The sequence below is a fragment of the Cydia strobilella genome, chromosome 21 (assembly GCF_947568885.1).
Source record: "Cydia strobilella chromosome 21, ilCydStro3.1, whole genome shotgun sequence".
Taxonomy (NCBI): Eukaryota; Metazoa; Arthropoda; class Insecta; order Lepidoptera; family Tortricidae; genus Cydia; species Cydia strobilella.
This window is the reverse complement of record NC_086061.1, coordinates 11,843,774-11,861,400: the sequence shown is the minus strand read 5'-3', so window position 1 is coordinate 11,861,400 and position 17,627 is coordinate 11,843,774. Positions and strand designations below refer to the sequence as shown.

Below are 17,627 nucleotides of genomic sequence, written 5' to 3'. Positions count from 1 at the left end.
ATGACAGAAGCGAGTTCAGCAGCATACTAAACAAGATCTGGACAAACCGAGTCTGATTTCCACTAGAACTAGTGACTTACCATATGAAGCGGGTACTCACCCAACAGCGGGTCCCCCTCGTCGCTCGCCCCGTCTCCGGCCGCCATGTTTAACCGGAGCATGTCATCTAGAGCAACCAACATAAAAACTTTTATAAAAAAAAAGATAAACCGACTTTAAAAAGTATGAAATAAAATATGATCCTTTTTAGGGTTCCGTGTTTAAGTATATGCGTTACCAACTGATATGTTTGAAGTCGGTGCCAAGCCAAATTTTGAACCATATATTCATAGTGATTTTGGTGCAATTCGATAAAGGCTGCGGCTATATAAGTATGTACGTTGGATTGCCTAACGCAGCGTACTACGTAGGCGAACAACACGCGAACGCTAAGCGGCGCGGCACGGCGCCGTAATTAATCCTTTGATACCTATAGAAGTGTCCTACGTGGGCGATCTCTTTGCGAACGCGAACGCCTTGGGCCGGCCGCGCCGCGCCGTGTCGCTTCGCTTCGCGTTCGCGACTGTTCGCCTATGTAAGACGCAGCGTTACACGACGACAATAAACGAACTTTCTGTAGGTACCTAGTCGGCTCATAAGTTCTGTCACTGGCCTTTAAAATTTAAATTTGGAACTCCTAAAACAAAAACCGTTCTGCATTTGAATTTCGAATCTTTATTAAATATTTGAGTAGTATAATTTTGCAATTTTCTGTTTTCTTCAACATGGAGTGGACTCTTAAAGTTAGCCGTACCGCAATAATTGCACTATATCGTTGTGGTCACTCGCCGACTAAAATTTTTAAGCTACTTGAAAATTTAAAATTCTCTCTAAGATTTGTGTATCGTACCATAGAAAGATACAGTGAGGTCTCTAGTTTAAATGACAAGAAAAGAAGCGGTCGTCCGCGTACAGCTAGGACTCCAGCGGTTGTACAAGCAATTAGGGCACGCATTGCCAGAAATCCCGCTAGGAAACAAAAAGTTATGGCCCTCCAGATGGGTTTGAGCAAAAACACGGTGAAAAGAGTGCTTAATCAAGACCTGAGACTTCGTGCTTATAAACGAAAAACTGGCCATCTTCTCAATGGTCGGCTTAAAGCTTCAAGGCTTAAAAGATCTAAAGCTTTATTGAAGAAGTACGCTAAAAATAAGCACCGTTGTACACTGTTTTCGGACGAGAAAATTTTTGACATAGAAGAAAACTGTAATAAACAAAATGATAGAGTGTACGCTCGCAATAGTAAAGAAGCGTCTAATAGCATTCCCCGTACTCAAAGAGGTCATCACCCTTCATCTGTGATGGTTTGGCTGGGAGTTTCTTATGCGGGCGTCACTAGTATGCATTTTTGTGAGAAAGGAGTAAAAACTAGTGCCAAAGTGTACCAAGACACGGTGTTGACTAATGTTGTGAAACCACTATCCCATACGATGTTTCTAAACCAGCATTGGGTTTTCCAGCAGGACTCTGCTCCAGCCCATAAGTCAAAGTCTACACAAGCCTGGCTCGCCTCCAATAAAATCGACTTTATATGGCATGAAGATTGGCCCTCCTCTAGCCCAGATCTTAATCCTTTAGACTATAAAATATGGCAGTATTTAGAGGAAAAGGTGTGCTCAAAACCTCATGCAAATCTAGACTCGCTGAAAAAATCTCTTGCTACGGCAGTGGCCAATATCGACATGAAAGTGGTGCGTGAATCCATTGACGACTGGCCACGAAGACTTCAAGCCTGTGTAGATAATTATGGCGGTCATTTTGAATAAATGTTATACATTTAGATTCTCTAGTTTATAAGCTTTCAAACGCTGTACAAATTATACGGAATAAACTTAAACTTTTGATTTTATTTGATACTATGTATATGACAGAACTTATGAGCCGACTAGGTATTTAAGAACACACCTCATAACAGAACACTCGGTTGAACCTTCTTGGCGCAGTTCGTACCATGCTTGTCGGCACATTAGTGTAAATCTAATGCGTTTATATCGTCGTATTTTTTTAAGAGCATTTCTTACTAATTCTTGAACAGTCCATAGCACGCAAGTGTGGAATTGGGACTGAGTTATTTTCTGTCGCTTATCCAGAGGACTACATTTCAAAATATAAAACAATTCAAGGAACCTTCATGCCAAATTTCAGCTAAAGCGGTTCAGTTATTTAGCCATGGAAAGGTAACAAAGAGGCAGACAGAATTACTTTCACGTTTATAATATTTGTACAGTTGTAATGGGATTTATATACATAAAGCTCATTATTTTTGACTGGTATTGTTACTACTTGGCTTGGCACCGACTTCAAACATACCAGTTGGTAACGCATATACTTAAACACGGAACCCTAAAAAGGATCATATTTTATTTCATCCTTTTTGAAGTCGGTTTATCTTTTTTTTTATAAAAGTTTTTATTTTCCATTTTTAGTTTTGACATTGTTAAGAGCGTGACGCATGAGTGAAAAACATAATCATGTTTAACTCTAAATTCGTAAACTTTGTTAAATAATCAATTTTCCCCGAGTCCGTCTGGGAAATCATTCCTGTCACTAAATCCATTCTCCGCCCCGCCACTGTCCCAATCCCTCAAACCCCCCGATCACTCAACCTCACAGCACATCAACCCCTGATCACTGAACCCCTAGACCCTAAACCACCAACCCCAGACCCCTTAACTCCTAACCCTAACCCACAATCCCTTAACTCCTAACCCTAACCCACAATCCCTTAACTCTCAACCCCTCAGTCCCCGACCCATCAACTCACCTCCCCTCAACCCCCAAACCCCCCAAATACTAATACCCGCTACCTTCACCTCTCACACCTACCCCTCACTTCTCAGTCTCTGGTTGTTTCCAACACTACCTACATCAAAAATCATAATACACATACGAGGGAAGTTCCACATTTCGTCCGTAGTCTTCATCATCAGTAGCCTTACCACGAGATTGACATTGATATATTCGCTATCGTGTGTGTAACTTACTGTTTATGCATCTCGCTCGTACTGGCATATTAGTGTACAAAGTTACGAAGACGCTAGCGAATATTTAGTGTCAAACTCGTGGTTAGGCTACAGTTGCACTACATCAAATTGGTGGTTTTTGGGAGGAAATGCTTGAGTTACTTTAGAAAACACCGAAATCACCATACACATGCCGTTAAAAATTGAGGAGTTCCCTCAATTCCTCACGGATTTCATCATCAGATCAAAACAAAAAATGTTACTAACACCTTGGATGTAACTTCTTTCAAACAGAAAAAGAATTATTTAAATCGGATCATGGGTGCCGGAGTAATCGCTGAAATCATTATCATCAAAACAATCATCATCATCAGCTCCACTTTATCAAATTGGTGGTTTTCGAGAGAAAATGCTCGAGTTGCTTAAGAAAACACCCAAATCACCATACATGTGCCTTCAAAAATTGAGGAGTTCCCTCAATTCCTTATGGATCCCATCATCAGAACAGCACCAGATTAATGTGGGACCACCTTGGAGGTAGTTCCTTTCAAACAAAAAAAGAATTGTTCAAGTTGGACCACGGGTGTCGGAGTAATCGCTGAACATCCTACATTAAAAAAATCATCATCACTATCATCAAAACAATCATCATCATCAGGTCCACTTCATCAAATTGGTCGTTTTCGAGAGAAAATGCTCAAGTTGCTTATGAAAACACCCAAATCACCATACATGTGCCTTTAAAAATTGAGGAGTTCCCTTAATTCCTCAGGGATCCCATCATCAGATCAGAACCAGATTAATATGGGACCAACTTGGAAGTAGCTCCTTTCGAACAAAAAAATAATTACTCAAATCGGACCACGGGTCTCGGAGTAATCGGTGAACATACATAAAAAAAAAAAAAAAAATAGCCACAACCGAATACAGAACCTCCTCCTTCTATGAAATTGAAGTCGGTTAATAATATTAAACCCCACGTTCCGCGCAGTAACCAGGACTGAGTGAAATTTCTTCTTTGCAATAGCTGGTTACATCAAAGGATTTTTTTAGTACACTTTGTAATCTTTAAGTAATTAATTTTTGATTGTTTTTATTACTAATGATAATAAAAAAAAATTTGCAAAACGTACTATGTTACCCTAATATGTTTAAATTTTAAGTAACTTCACTGGGTGATCAGTCCAATATTCACATATTTATACAAATTTTAAAATGTAAATTTAGCCCGCTGCTCACACATCGTCACATCTTCTAAAGCTGTTGTTAAAACAAAGTACTCACGCAATATGTCGTCAGGTACTTCATCTTGATCCATCGTCTCTGGCTTGACCGTTGACTCTTCACCTGAACCGATACAAGTTTATAAGCAACAGGCTAGTTTAGCCACAAACCTAGTAACCACTACTGTAAACTAAATTCCAACCAAGTAGTGAGGGTTTGGAACAAACTGCCAGAAGATGTGGTCTCGGCCCACAATGTCAACAACTAAGACAAGCACATACATGTGTCTTCTAATACCTGCTTCACAATGACATTAAGTATCTGAACATTACTAAATATAGGCAACATCAGTTCTTATAACTGCCTATCAGCTTTTTACCTCTTCTTCATTAGTATTGTTATTATTTTCATTTTTATTTTGATGATCATGATAGAAATTCTTATATTTTTGACATTAATGCAAACTTATTATGTAATTGTCTTTGATGAAATAAATCATCTTGTAAAGGATGTTGTCTTCGTGAGGAGTTGACGGGCGGAAACAATTGGTACAAGTTAAGCATCTATCATTTAATTCTAATTTTTATCTAAGCTAAAGAGGGTGAAACAGTACATTCAGCGTGACAGTTACCACGGGATACAATTCTTAAATAATATGAAAGAGATCACTATAGAAGAAGTAAAAATGGCAGTGCAAGGTATGAAGAATGGGAAAGCGGTTGGGCCAGATGGTATACCTGTGGAAGTATGGAAGTTTCTGAAAGCGGATGGATGGAAGTGGCTGACTTTATTCTTTAATAAGTTGTTGCAAGAAGAGGCAATCCCTGAGGAATGGTGCAACAGTTCACTGGTGCCCGTTTTTAAGAATAAGGGTGATGTACAGGATTGCAACAACTATCGAGGAATAAAACTCATGTCACATAGTATGAAGATATGGGAAAAAGTGGTAGCGAGACGAATGAGAGAAGAAAGTGAGGTAACACAGAACCAATTTGGGTTTATGCCGGGACGGGGAGCTACGGACGCCATATTTGCACTTCACCAACTGTGCGAAAAATACAGACTTGCGCAAAAGAACTTGCACATGGTGTTCGTGGACCTGGAAAAGGCATACGATAGAGTCCCCCGTGAGGTTCTGTGGTGGTCTATGAGAGAGAAAGGAATGCCAGAGAAGTATGTGCGGCTTGTTCAGGCGATGTATGATAGAGCCAGTACTCACGTCAGATCTGAAGCTGGAGTAACCGACAAGTTCAATGTGGCGGTAGGTTTACACCAGGGATCGGCTTTAAGTCCGTATTTGTTCCTCCTGGTTATGGATGCTCTGACATCGAACATACAGGAGGAGGCACCCTGGTGTATGCTGTTTGCCGATGACAAGAAAAGCTGGAAAGTGTGGGACTGAAAATAAGCAGAACCAAAACGGAGCACATGTTCTGCGATTTCGGTGGTCTAACCAGTTTTTCCCATATTGCCTTAGATTGTGTATCCCTACCAGTCTGCTCCGACTTCCGGTACCTTGGGTCATTGATCCAGAGCGACGGACGCATCGACCGTGACGTGAAAAATAGAATAAATGCGGGATGGATGAAATGGCGACAGGTCTCTGGAACAACTTGCGATCCACGAATGCCTCTTAAACTTAAGGGGAAAATTTACAGGACGATCGTGAGACCTGTTGTAATGTATGGATCAGAATGCTGGGCGACGAAAGTGACGGATGAAAGAAGAGTGCACGCAGCGGAAATGAGAATGTTGAGATGGATGTGTGGAGTGACGAGGAAGGATCGGATTAAGAATGAGTATATTAGGGGCAGTTTGAAAGTAGCACCAGTAACGGAGAAGATAAGAAGTAGTAGGTTAGCGTGGTATGGGCATGTGATAAGGAGGGATGAATGCCATATAGGCAAAAGAATGTTAGGGATGAATGTTGATGGACGGAGAGCGTATGGTAGACTCAAAAAGCAATGGATGGATTGTGTAAAAGAGGATATGAGAAAGAAAGGATTGAGTGCTGAGGTGACGAAAAATAGAGGAGAATGGAAGAGAAAAACATGTTGTGCCGACCCCACATGACGTGGGATAAGGGTAGGAAGAAGAAGAGACAATTCTTAAATAATAATGATAGAAAAAAAACTTAATAAGAAAGAAACATAATCCAGTGAAATGCAAGGAAAATGTACGCAAGCTAACCTTACTAAAAAAAACACATTAAAAGTAAAATTAAAACAAAATAAAATACTAAATAAAAGAAAAGAAAACAAAACACAAATAAAATAACAGGCATTACAATCTAATCTAATCTAATCATTTACTGCAAGTATTGTTTTCCAATGATTTCCTTATATGGTGATCCACGTTCCAGCGTACAGATGTAGTGCATAATTTTTTTCCATCGTACTTTCATGGAAATTTACAAATGTGTCTTGCTATATCAGTCAGTTTTGGTACAAAAAATACTGAGATTGACTGAAGTAGCGACAAATAAAATACGAATGTTTCTGAGAAAATATGATGGAAAACAATTATGCACTACATCTGTATGAGAAGTTAAATAATAACAATGATTATGTATCACTGCTGAGGAGTAGACTTACCTGAGACAGGCCCACTAGTCCCATCTCTATTCTGTATTTCTGTATTTTCTGGCTCAACAACAGATTCTTCCTCTAGAGCAAACAAACACAAAACATATCACATTAGGTATCTCTCTGTTAAAAATGCTCAAGCAAAGATTTTAAAGCAATCCAATAACACTATTTTCGGAAAATAGGCAGTCAACCCTCAGCAGGAGTGTGTATGGTGCTGCTGGTGGCGGTGATAGTAGCATTGTTATTTAGTGGACTTCTATATAGAGTTCAAATGACAAAAAATCATTACTTGTTCGATGGGTGGCGGTGACATGGCTCCCTCCTTGCAGCCGCGTCTGCAGCTCCGCCTGGCTGCGCTGCACTTGCAGCTTGAAGTCGCTCGCGTCTCGCAGGCGGCCCACACACGCCGAGCAGATGCCGCACGAGCCCGCGCCGCCCACCACCAGCTGCATGTTAAATAATCCATCAGGTCCTGATAACCTAACACTGTTTGTAACAATAATATCTATCTTTATAACACTTTAATATCTATCTTTAACTGAACAAGATTTTAAGTTTGTGTACGTTTCGCTACACTAACAAGAATGTCGTACTTACATTTATGTCAAAGCACTCTTTGATCATATCGGCATAAATCTCTGTTTGGCCGAGATGTGTGTACGGCGTCGTCAGGTCCTTATCCGGAGGACACAGCAGGCAGCAACGACAACGACACGCATGCATCACGTCCATCACGGCAACCGCTACGTTGTTTCTAATCAAAGAGCATATAATCACTACGTTCTTTTGTAATTATTTTAATTAACAAGCTAACTTAACCTCAAATCTTAAAAATAGAAGCCAGAAGTGGCAACTCTATGGTTCAAGGTGCTGTGCGGTGTCAATTCAATTCACGCAAATATAGGCTAGTGTAAGGTCACATACACCAACGAAACTGTCATATTTACATGTATATCGAAGCACTGTTTGAGCATGTCGACATATATCTCCGTTTTGCCGAGATGTGTGTACGGCGTCGTCAGGTCCTTGTCCGGAGCACGCCGCAGGCAGCAGCGAGGCAGCGACACGCGTGCGTCACGTCCATCACGGCAACCGTGCGGTGCGCAAGAATACTCCAATGGACTCAAAATAATACCACAACAACACTATTAATATGATTAGAGAATAGGCAGCCCCTCGGGCCTTTGCTACACTCAGTTAGTCAAGAAGAAAATAAGTATCCACAAAATGAAATAAACAAATAAAAATTATTATTAAAAGAATTAGTAGAATTACGTATCCCGTAGAGCCCGTAGATATATATAGAGATGAATTGAGGGGGGGCACACTTAAAGCAGGCAACATTTTTCATGGCCGGCAGCGCCTCTAGCGGCCAGCGAGAGTACTAAAATACCCGAGATAGGCCACCGTTGCTTTATCTGGTGTCTGGTATCTGGTAACTACATCTAGTCCAATTGTGGCCTACTCCACATCAGTACTAAAAGAACATTAATAAATTAGATTCCCGAAACCTTCTTCGTATGGACCCACGATTCCCACGAATGCTTATAACATGGCGGCGCGCGAGCCGTCAGCCGTTGCTAGGCAACGATCGTCGCTCGCGCAGGTGCCGCGCGCGCCCGCGCCGCGCCCCTTCACTTCAGTTCAGTGTTACCTACGTCACGGGAACAACCGCACGCGCATCAGTAGCTTAAATCCTATCCGCGTACCGACTGTGATATCTGATTATAAATACCTAAAGACTCATTGACTATTAATCATATATGGTGCATGAACCTGATAAGTGTTTTGGTGAACTGTGTGTGCTTGTGTAACTGCTTGTTTAAACGTTAACCTTAACAAACCTTAAACTGTAATTTTAGACATTACATACTGTTTACGAAGTGCGTGCATTATCATTTACGATCCACGTAGGTCTAACACCCACACAATAATTCAACTATGGCTCAGTTTGTAACGTTGATTATTAACAGTTGCTTAGATATACTAATTCTTTTTCTATATTGGATACTCAACATAATTTTGAAAATATTTATACATATTTTACTGGAACTAAAATTTGGACCGTAGTTGTAAGTTATGGACTAAAGTTACCTGAGTTTAGGGTACATTTCTTCACCTTAATATAAATTAGGTGAACTTGAGTGTACCTATATACAGTAATAAAAAATTAAAAACAAATTGATGTTTTATATCTCTTTTATTTCGCTAAATTCCCTACATAGGTACACTTTTTCAGACATGTTCATTGAGTAATCTGTAATATTTAAGGGAATTTATACTTGCCGAATGTAGCATAAGTACCTACCGTATACATATGTATTTGGAATCTCGCTCAGTTTTGTAAAATTGAAAATTCGAATACAGCTGCATTTTACCGCAGCTCAGTATACTTGTGCTAAAGCTCTGTTTTCCTAGGATAGCGTTGCCGTCATATAGCGGTCGATTCAATACAAAATAATACGGATAGAGTAGTATTTTGTATGAAGACGGCCGGCCGCTATATGACGGCACCGCTATCCTAGGAAAACAGAACTTAAGCGCGGCAGAAATTCCCGCGCTACAGCAATATAAACGCACACACGCATACCTATACACAGATGCACGATATACAACTTTAGTCCGAAAACCAAGCTTACAGGTGGCAGCACTTTCCATACATGCACCTTGAACCATAGAGTTGCCACTTCTGGCTTCTATTTTTAAGATTTGAGGTTAAGTTAGCTTGTTAATTAAAATAATTACAAAAGAACGTAGTGATTATATGCTCTTTGATTAGAAACAACGTAGCGGTTGCCGTGATGGACGTGATGCATGCGTGTCGTTGTCGTTGCTGCCTGCTGTGTCCTCCGGATAAGGACCTGACGACGCCGTACACACATCTCGGCCAAACAGAGATTTATGCCGATATGATCAAAGAGTGCTTTGACATAAATGTAAGTACGACATTCTTGTTAGTGTAGCGAAACGTACACAAACTTAAAATCTTGTTCAGTTAAAGATAGATATTAAAGTGTTCTAAAGATAGATATTATTGTTACAAACAGTGTTAGGTTATCAGGACCTGATGGATTATTTAACTTGCAGCTGGTGGTGGGCGGCGCGGGCTCGTGCGGCATCTGCTCGGCGTGCGTGGGCCGCCTGCGAGACGCGAGCGACTTCAAGCTGCAAGTGCAGCGCAGCCAGGCGGAGCTGCAGGCACGACTGCAGGGAGCGAGCGTCAAAGGTAGGCAAACACTGGCCATCAGACGAGTAGTGAATTCTAGCAATCCCGTTGGGGCTCTTTACAGAAGTCTACTGGAAAACTGTTACAATCACGTGTGATTTGCAATCTACATGGTGGCACCATACACACTCCTGCTGAGGGTTGAGTACCCCATATCCAATAGTGTTATTGGACTCCTTTAAAATTGCTGTTTGAACATAAATTTAACAGGAAGTTGATGTGATTTGTGTTCTGTTTGTTTGCTCTAGAGGAAGAATCTGCTGTCAAGCCAGAGAATCCTGAAATACAGAAGGAAGATGGAACCAGTGAGCCTGTATCAGGTGAGTGCTGTAATTGTTATATGCCTATGCAATTTGTGCTGAGTCAGTGATACAGCATGTTATACATTATTATATGAATATATTATAAAAAAATATATAAATAAATATTATAATAATCACTATGAAGTCAAGAGTACTGTGTTTTAGAAGATGTGATGATGTGTGAGCTGGCTAAATTTACATTTAAAACATCTGCATAAATAATGTGAATATTGTTATTGGACTGATCACCCAGTGAAGTTACTTATAATTAATGGATATTGGGATAACATATTACTATTTATGTAAGAACAGTAAGAAAGTATGAACATAAAATGAATTACTTCAAGATAACAAGTGTACAAGAAATTGATCTCAGTCTCTACTAGGCTATTACTGTGCGGAACATGGGGTTTTATTTTTTTTATTTTTTTTTATTTATTGATAATGGGAAACAAACAGCGAAAAATGACATATAGATAATTACACTTATATATGGCTTATGTATGAGCCAAAACAAATTCCACTACTGAAATTAGATAATTATGGTTGCTCAGAAAAGACTTGTTTGTTAAACTATCTCTAGATCTAGTGCTAAAGAACTAAACAATGCGAATTTGAAACCAGAAATGTGACATGCATTAATTTAACTTAATTTTACAATAGTAAACTATCAAAATCAATTATATTATTTGTCCTAATAGTAGCAGAGTAATATATTATATTATTTGTTCATTTGCTCTTAATTGCAGAAACAAATTTTTGTACTGACGGAATGAAAAACAAGTCAATATAGTGTTTGTTGCCCTAGAGAACATGCTCCGGTTAAACATGGCAGTCGGAGACGGGGCGAGCGACGAGGATGACCCGATAGTGTTGGTTGCTCTAGATGACATGCTCCGGTTAAATAAGGCGGCCCGGGACGGCACGAGCGACGAGGATGTTCCACTGTCGGGTGAGTACCTGCTTCATCTACTAGCTAGTAATTAGGTAAAGTAGAAATCGAACTTCAGTTTGTTCAGATATTGTTTATTAAGGCTTTCTATGCGCCTGTAGTGGTCGCATATATGAAAGAGTTATGACAGGGGTTCCCAATCTTATTCAGCTAGGCAATTCGAAATAGATATGTAATATGGTATACCAAGGAGAGCGTACATGCATCAAATAAAGGAAAAACTCAACGTCGTGTCGTATCAGGCTGTCAAAGAGAAGGCAGAGGACCACGAAACATGGAAATTGCTCCACCGACAAGAGACTTACTCTTAAGTATATGATGATGATGGTGAGGAGGATTGCCTCGCGGCGCCCCTCCTTACTGTCTAGTGCACCAGGGCGCCGCGACGTACAATCTGGGAACCCCTGAGTTATAAGATTCATACAGTTTTCTATTTGATGCAAGCAGAGTAATAGCAACCCCAGACACACTTTCTATCTAACCGCGTAGTGAAAGTGTGGAACAGTTTGCCCGAGTCAGTGATCAGTGCACCCTCGATAAACTCTTTTAAAAACAAACTCGATGAACACTTTCGAAGACTACAAAACACAAGTGACATTGATGTGCACGTATCAGCTTTAAACTGCCTGTGCATTCACACATACCTATTTATAATATTTTTCACATAATTAAATCGAAAAAGGGCTTTTTCTTATCTGCTAGGAGGGATCAAAGTAACACTTTTCTGTTCTAGGACACTATTTTTACAGTTTTTGCACATTTTTTTTTTAGCTTATATAATATTTTTAAACATCTTAATTACTTCACAGGTGATGTGAAAAGCAGTATGTTTTACATGGTAGCAAAATTATTTCCATCTTGGGCGTAGCACACTTGAATCCCTCACTACGCTAAGGATTCTACTTTAGATTCTATTATAGAATCCTTCGCTTCGTTTAGGATTCAATGTACGCCCTCGCCGTAGATATGTAATTTTGCTCCCTTGTGACACATTCTACTATTTTTCTCCTGTGCTGCAAATAAATATAAAATTCACCATATCACTGGCAGCGTTGCCACACTGAACCAGATCTGTTGCACCAGGCACGACCCGGAACGAGGGTGCCAGATCCCTGAGTCATCGACACAAACACACGAATAGTATGTTTGTTTCAGATGAAGAGCTCCTAGTCAAGCCAGAATCAGCGAGCGAAGATGTTACTAGTGATGAGATGTCGCGTAAGTACCAACTTGAATAGAAAACACAAACTGTAGCATTGGGAAGGTTTTCCCATCGGTGAACCAATCTACCAATATCACAGAATAAGTAATAGTATCATCATACAGAACTTGCGAAAGCATGCGATCAACGGAATGTAGGAAAAACGACTGCCATCTCACCTTCCAGCCCATAGAGAAAAGTAAGTCTTATTGGGAACAATCCGGTTTCCTCACGATGTTTCCTTCACCGTGTGTTGCATAAAAATGCCTTGATTCAAGCACTATTTTTGTCCAAATATACCAAAACCTATCGCAGTAATCCACGCTCGCAAATAGGAGCCTGTAACACTACTCAATTTAATATGCTACTGTACTGTAATGTAAGACACAGCCTGAAGTAGAGTTGTTGTTGTAGTGGAGGAGCGGGCAGTCAAGTCGGAGCTGTCGGACGAGGCGAGTGACGAGGACTGCGTGTCGGGTGAGTACTGCAACACTACGAGTTATTCCCACTAGTTACTACTAAGTTGTTACCACTGCAGTGCACTGATAACAGCCTAAGTGGTAACTAGTGGGAATAATCCCAACACTACGATACTACTGCACATAGTATGATACGAGCGAGATTATACTTACGTACGACTCATATTCATACCACTTATACTCGTGATTATATAGCGAGGAAATTTTTACATTGTATGTAGCGGAGATGAGAATGTTAAGATGGGTGTGGGGCGTGACGAGAATGGATAGGATAAGGAATGAGTGCATAAGACGCCCCATAATTAGTAGCAAAAGTAAGGGCGAATTGCGTAGCGTAGTATGAGCATGTGATGCGGAGGGAGGAGTCATGTGACGAGAAAGGTATTACGAATGAATGTGGATGGAAGTAAGGGAAAAGGAAAACTGAGGAAAGGTGGATGGACTGTGTGAAAGAGAGATGATATATACAGTGTGGAAAAAAATTATGGTCCCTGGAGGGAAACTGCCTTAAAACCTTAAGTAAGCTTATTTTACTTCAAGCAAACATCTTTTATTTTTAAAAAGAATCAAAACTGCAGTCAAAGATTTTTTATAAATTTGCTGGTCTCGCCCGGGAATCGAACCGACTAAAAATTCCAAAAAAATAAACACTCGCTATTTTATTCTCCTATTCGATACAGTTAATGTTAATGATAACATTTTTTTCCAAGAAACATTAGGTTTTACACTCGTCTGTCGTACAAAATATGCATAAAGTCGAATATTTAGTATTCAAAAATATTTTTAGACAAGCAAAATTGAAAAACAAATGAAAGATCTTTGAATGCAGTTTTGTTTCTTTTAAAAAAATAAAATAAGGCTTCCTTTAAGTAAAATGAGCTTACTTAAGGTTTTAAGGCACTTTCCCTCCAGGGGCCATTAATTTTTTCCACTCTGTATATTCGTATGGCATAATTGTTCAGTCGTTTATATAAATATTCTAATCCATGTAAGAGATGATATGATACGAACGCAAGTGAATGAACATATGACGAGCGACAGAGAAGTATGGAAGATAAGACATGCTGAGCCGACCGACCCCAAGTGAATCGGAATAGGGCAAGCGAATTGTGTCGAGAATCGAGATGTTTGTTAAATTAATTATACGCATTGAAATTGTTTTCTTATTTTGTGTTCCAGTGTGTTCGGACGGTATCTCCGCCCGCGCCAGGGAACAGCTCGCGATGGCTTGTTCCGTGGTGCTCGAGCGCCTCCACGATGCGACTGTTCACAGTGGAGGCAAACCATACGCCTGCGAACACTGTGACAAGCGTTTTAGAAACAAGTATATTGTGCGAAAACACATGCAAGACACGCATTCATTGATCGGACAAAAACCATTTGCTTGTGATTTTTGTAGTTCTACGTTTCAAACCGAATTGCTTGTAATAGAACACGAGAAAAGCGAACATGGTGTTTCGAATTTCATGTGTGCTGAATGTGAGTTTACAACAAGTTCCAAGAAAACTTTGGAAACTCATTTAAAGAGTCACTCTTTGGAGAATAATTTCAATTGTAGTCACTGTAGTTACACAAGTTCGTGTAAAAGTGATTTACACAAACACCAAACAATACACATTGCTGGAGATCCAATTAAGTATAGCGACTGTGATTTCAAATCCAATGTTGAATCAAATCTGCTACGTCACCAGAAGACGCACAACCGGAGGCACCAGAGAATACTCACTAGAAAAAAACCTTACACATGTAGTCATTGCGACAAAAAGTGCAGCGATAGTTATAAGTTACGAAGACACGAAAGGACACATACTGGCGAGAAGCCTTTTACGTGCAGCTACTGTGATTACAAATGCAGTCAGAAGTCAAACTTACAAAAACACCTGATGATACATACTGGGGCGAAGCCATTTCAGTGTAGCTACTGTGATAACAAATTTAGTCGGAAGTCACACTTACAACAGCACCTGATGAAACATACTGGGGTGAAGCCATTTCAGTGTAGCCACTGTGATTACAAATGCAGTCGGAAGTCAGACTTACAACGACACCTGATGAAACATACTGGGGCGAAGCCATTTCGGTGTAGCCACTGTGATTACAAATGCAATCGGAACTCACTTTTACAACTACACCTGATTATGCATACTGGGGCGAAGCCATGTCAGTGTAGCCACTGTGATTACAAATGCAGTCTGAAGTCACACTTACAACAACACCTATTGATACATACTGGGGCGAAGCCATTTCAGTGTCGCCACTGTGATTACAAATGCAGTCTGAAGTCACACTTACAACAACACCTGATGATACATACTGGGGCGAAGCCATTTCAGTGTAGCCACTGTGATAACAAATTTAGTCGGAAGTCACACTTAAAACAACACCTGATAATACATACTGGGGCGAAGCCATTTCAGTGTAGCCACTGTGATTACAAATGCAGTCGGAAGTCAGACTTACAAAGACACCTGATGATACATACCGGGGCGAAGCTATTTCAATGTAGCATCTGCGACTACAAATGCAGATCGAAATCATTTTTAAAAAGACACCAGACGAAGCACACTGTGGCGAAACAATAACAATGTGGCATTTGCGATTACAAGTGCCGTCAGACTGTAGCAGCGGACTGGCATAGAGTATTTGTATTCCAAAAGCGAGCTGTTCGAGCAATAACAGGTGTCCCTGACGATGTCTCTGCTCACGAGTACTTTCGGCAATTTAGCATACTAACACTTCCATCTTTATTAATCCAACAAGTGGCAATATTTAGATCGCAACAACAGCAGCTAACACAAAATAGAGTCTGCTTGCAACAACAGCGCGGGCCAGCTCGCCCCGCCCACAAGCTCGCGGAATCCAAACGGCCAGGCTCCCTCCCGCCCTCTAGTGTACAGTAAGCACCGGGCAGTGTCGGAGATGCACCTTCCTCACATGTGTTACAAGGCAAACTTAAACAATGGCTCCTGCAGGCGCAATGAATTAGCAACAATAAATAAATGTAGGAAGTTTATGTACTATATGTAATTATTTATTATTTATTGGAAACAATGTAAGTTTACAGTTTAAAACCAATTCACTTACATGCTAGGAGTACAGATATGAGTAGGAACATGGAAACTAATTAAAACTAACCTCAACATAAATACTTATAAAAACATGCGCATAAAAATGTCAAAACAAATTCTAATTTCAAATTTACTTACACGCTAGGAAAAAAAAAAAATCGGGTATAATATTAAACAATGTCAATAAAATATACAACATATAAAATATCTACATTATCAGCAAAATATCATCAGCGCGTGACGATAGTTTGATATTCGTTAGCTCGCGCGCTGATCCAGTTCAGATAGTGTTTGTATAGCGTGGATTAAGGGTGTAGAATCACGATCAATCATCTATAAGCACTTAGTTAATATGGAATAAATCAGTCTAAGTTTACCCGTCAACGGTACCTTTTACTCGCCCAGCCGCGTTCCTCTAAATTAATTATACACAATTAATTATAAGTATAATGCTTTAAATGTAAATTTACAAACCGAATTGTAACGATGTTATCGCGCAATCACCAAAAGATACATTCAGGAGATAAGCGGTATAAATGTAGTCTTTATTAGAAAAAATACGTAGTCTCCAGAGAATACACACTGATCAGAAGCGCCACGAATATACGCACTGCAAGTACGCAAGTCGACATAAGAACACGTTACAAATCCACTTAAGAAAACAACATTTCTGCGACGACTCCTGTTCCGATTCCAACCTCCTGAGACCATGTGTACAGTTACTGTATTCCCAGCTGCAAAAGCGCAAGACTATTTTATGAATTATTTCCGTTCCTAATGTGTCCGTGCAATTTTGCACTTCGCTGTACATATTCCTCAATATATTTAGAACTCTTATACAGTAACTAAAAGTTTCATATTCGAAAACAAATCAACTGCTTCTGGTTCTCACGAAGATAAAATAGTAGATAGTGTCATAAGGGGGCAAAATGACATAGGTAATATATTTACGGCGGGGGCGTACATTGAGTCCTAAACAAAGCGAAGGGTTCTATAATAAAATCCCGAGAGTAGTGAAGGATACTAAAATAGAATCCTGAGCGTAGTGAGGGATTCAAGTGTGTTGCGCCTAAGATGGAAATAATTTTGCTACCATGTGACAAATTGTTTTGTTTCAAAATATAATTTAAGCGAAAAAAATTAAAAAATAGTATGTAAACAAATATAAAAATAGTGTCCTAAAATGTGTTATTTTGATCCCTCCTAGCAGGGAAGAAAAAGCCCATTCCCGAGTAGGTGATGTAGAGAGTCATTTACAACTACCTATGAGAGTTTTCTGTGTGCCGGATCCAGCAGGCTTGGAAGCCCTAGTCGCGGGACGTATCCGGGTCTCGAGCAGTATGCCAGTGTCATAAGTACGTAGTAGTAATAATTAATTAAGGCCTGTGTCTGTATCCATCTCCTGCAGTTGTCGTATAACCGACAGCGACGGAGCAGAGATCTGAATAGAACCTGCATATATACACTCATACTACTATGAAGATTATATATAGAGATGGGCCGAACATGGAGTTCGCCGAATGTTCGGTTCAGATCTTACCGAACATAATATTCGGCCGAATTATTCGGTTCATCTGTGTCATTC

General features: G+C 40.0%; 2 protein-coding genes across 5 annotated transcripts in view; one reads left to right on the top strand and one right to left on the bottom strand.

The window, feature by feature from the left end:
• The window catches only part of LOC134751192 (gastrula zinc finger protein XlCGF26.1-like), a 93,019-nt gene that overhangs the window by 13,011 nt on the left and 62,381 nt on the right, over window positions 1-17,627 (bottom strand). For 2 of the 3 annotated variants that reach the window (XM_063686568.1, XM_063686570.1), the window contains exons 1-5: window positions 7,412-7,561; window positions 7,104-7,260; window positions 6,821-6,892; window positions 4,287-4,349; window positions 101-166 (exon numbers count right to left, since the gene is read on the bottom strand). In XM_063686568.1, the coding sequence (XP_063542638.1) occupies window positions 101-166; window positions 4,287-4,349; window positions 6,821-6,892; window positions 7,104-7,260; window positions 7,412-7,546 (493 nt within the window). In that variant the 5' untranslated portion in view covers window positions 7,547-7,561. Of the gene's footprint in view, window positions 1-100; window positions 167-4,286; window positions 4,350-6,820; window positions 6,893-7,103; window positions 7,261-7,411; window positions 7,562-17,627 lie in introns of those variants that run through there. The other variant, XM_063686569.1, reaches the window with a different exon arrangement.
• Window positions 9,601-17,627, top strand: part of LOC134751191 (zinc finger protein 271-like) — a 35,497-nt gene continuing 27,470 nt past the window's right edge. For both annotated transcript variants that reach the window (XM_063686565.1, XM_063686567.1), the window contains exon 1: window positions 9,601-9,750. In XM_063686565.1, coding sequence (XP_063542635.1) covers window positions 9,616-9,750 — 135 coding nt within the window. In that variant the 5' untranslated portion in view covers window positions 9,601-9,615. The remainder of the gene's footprint in view (window positions 9,751-17,627) is intronic.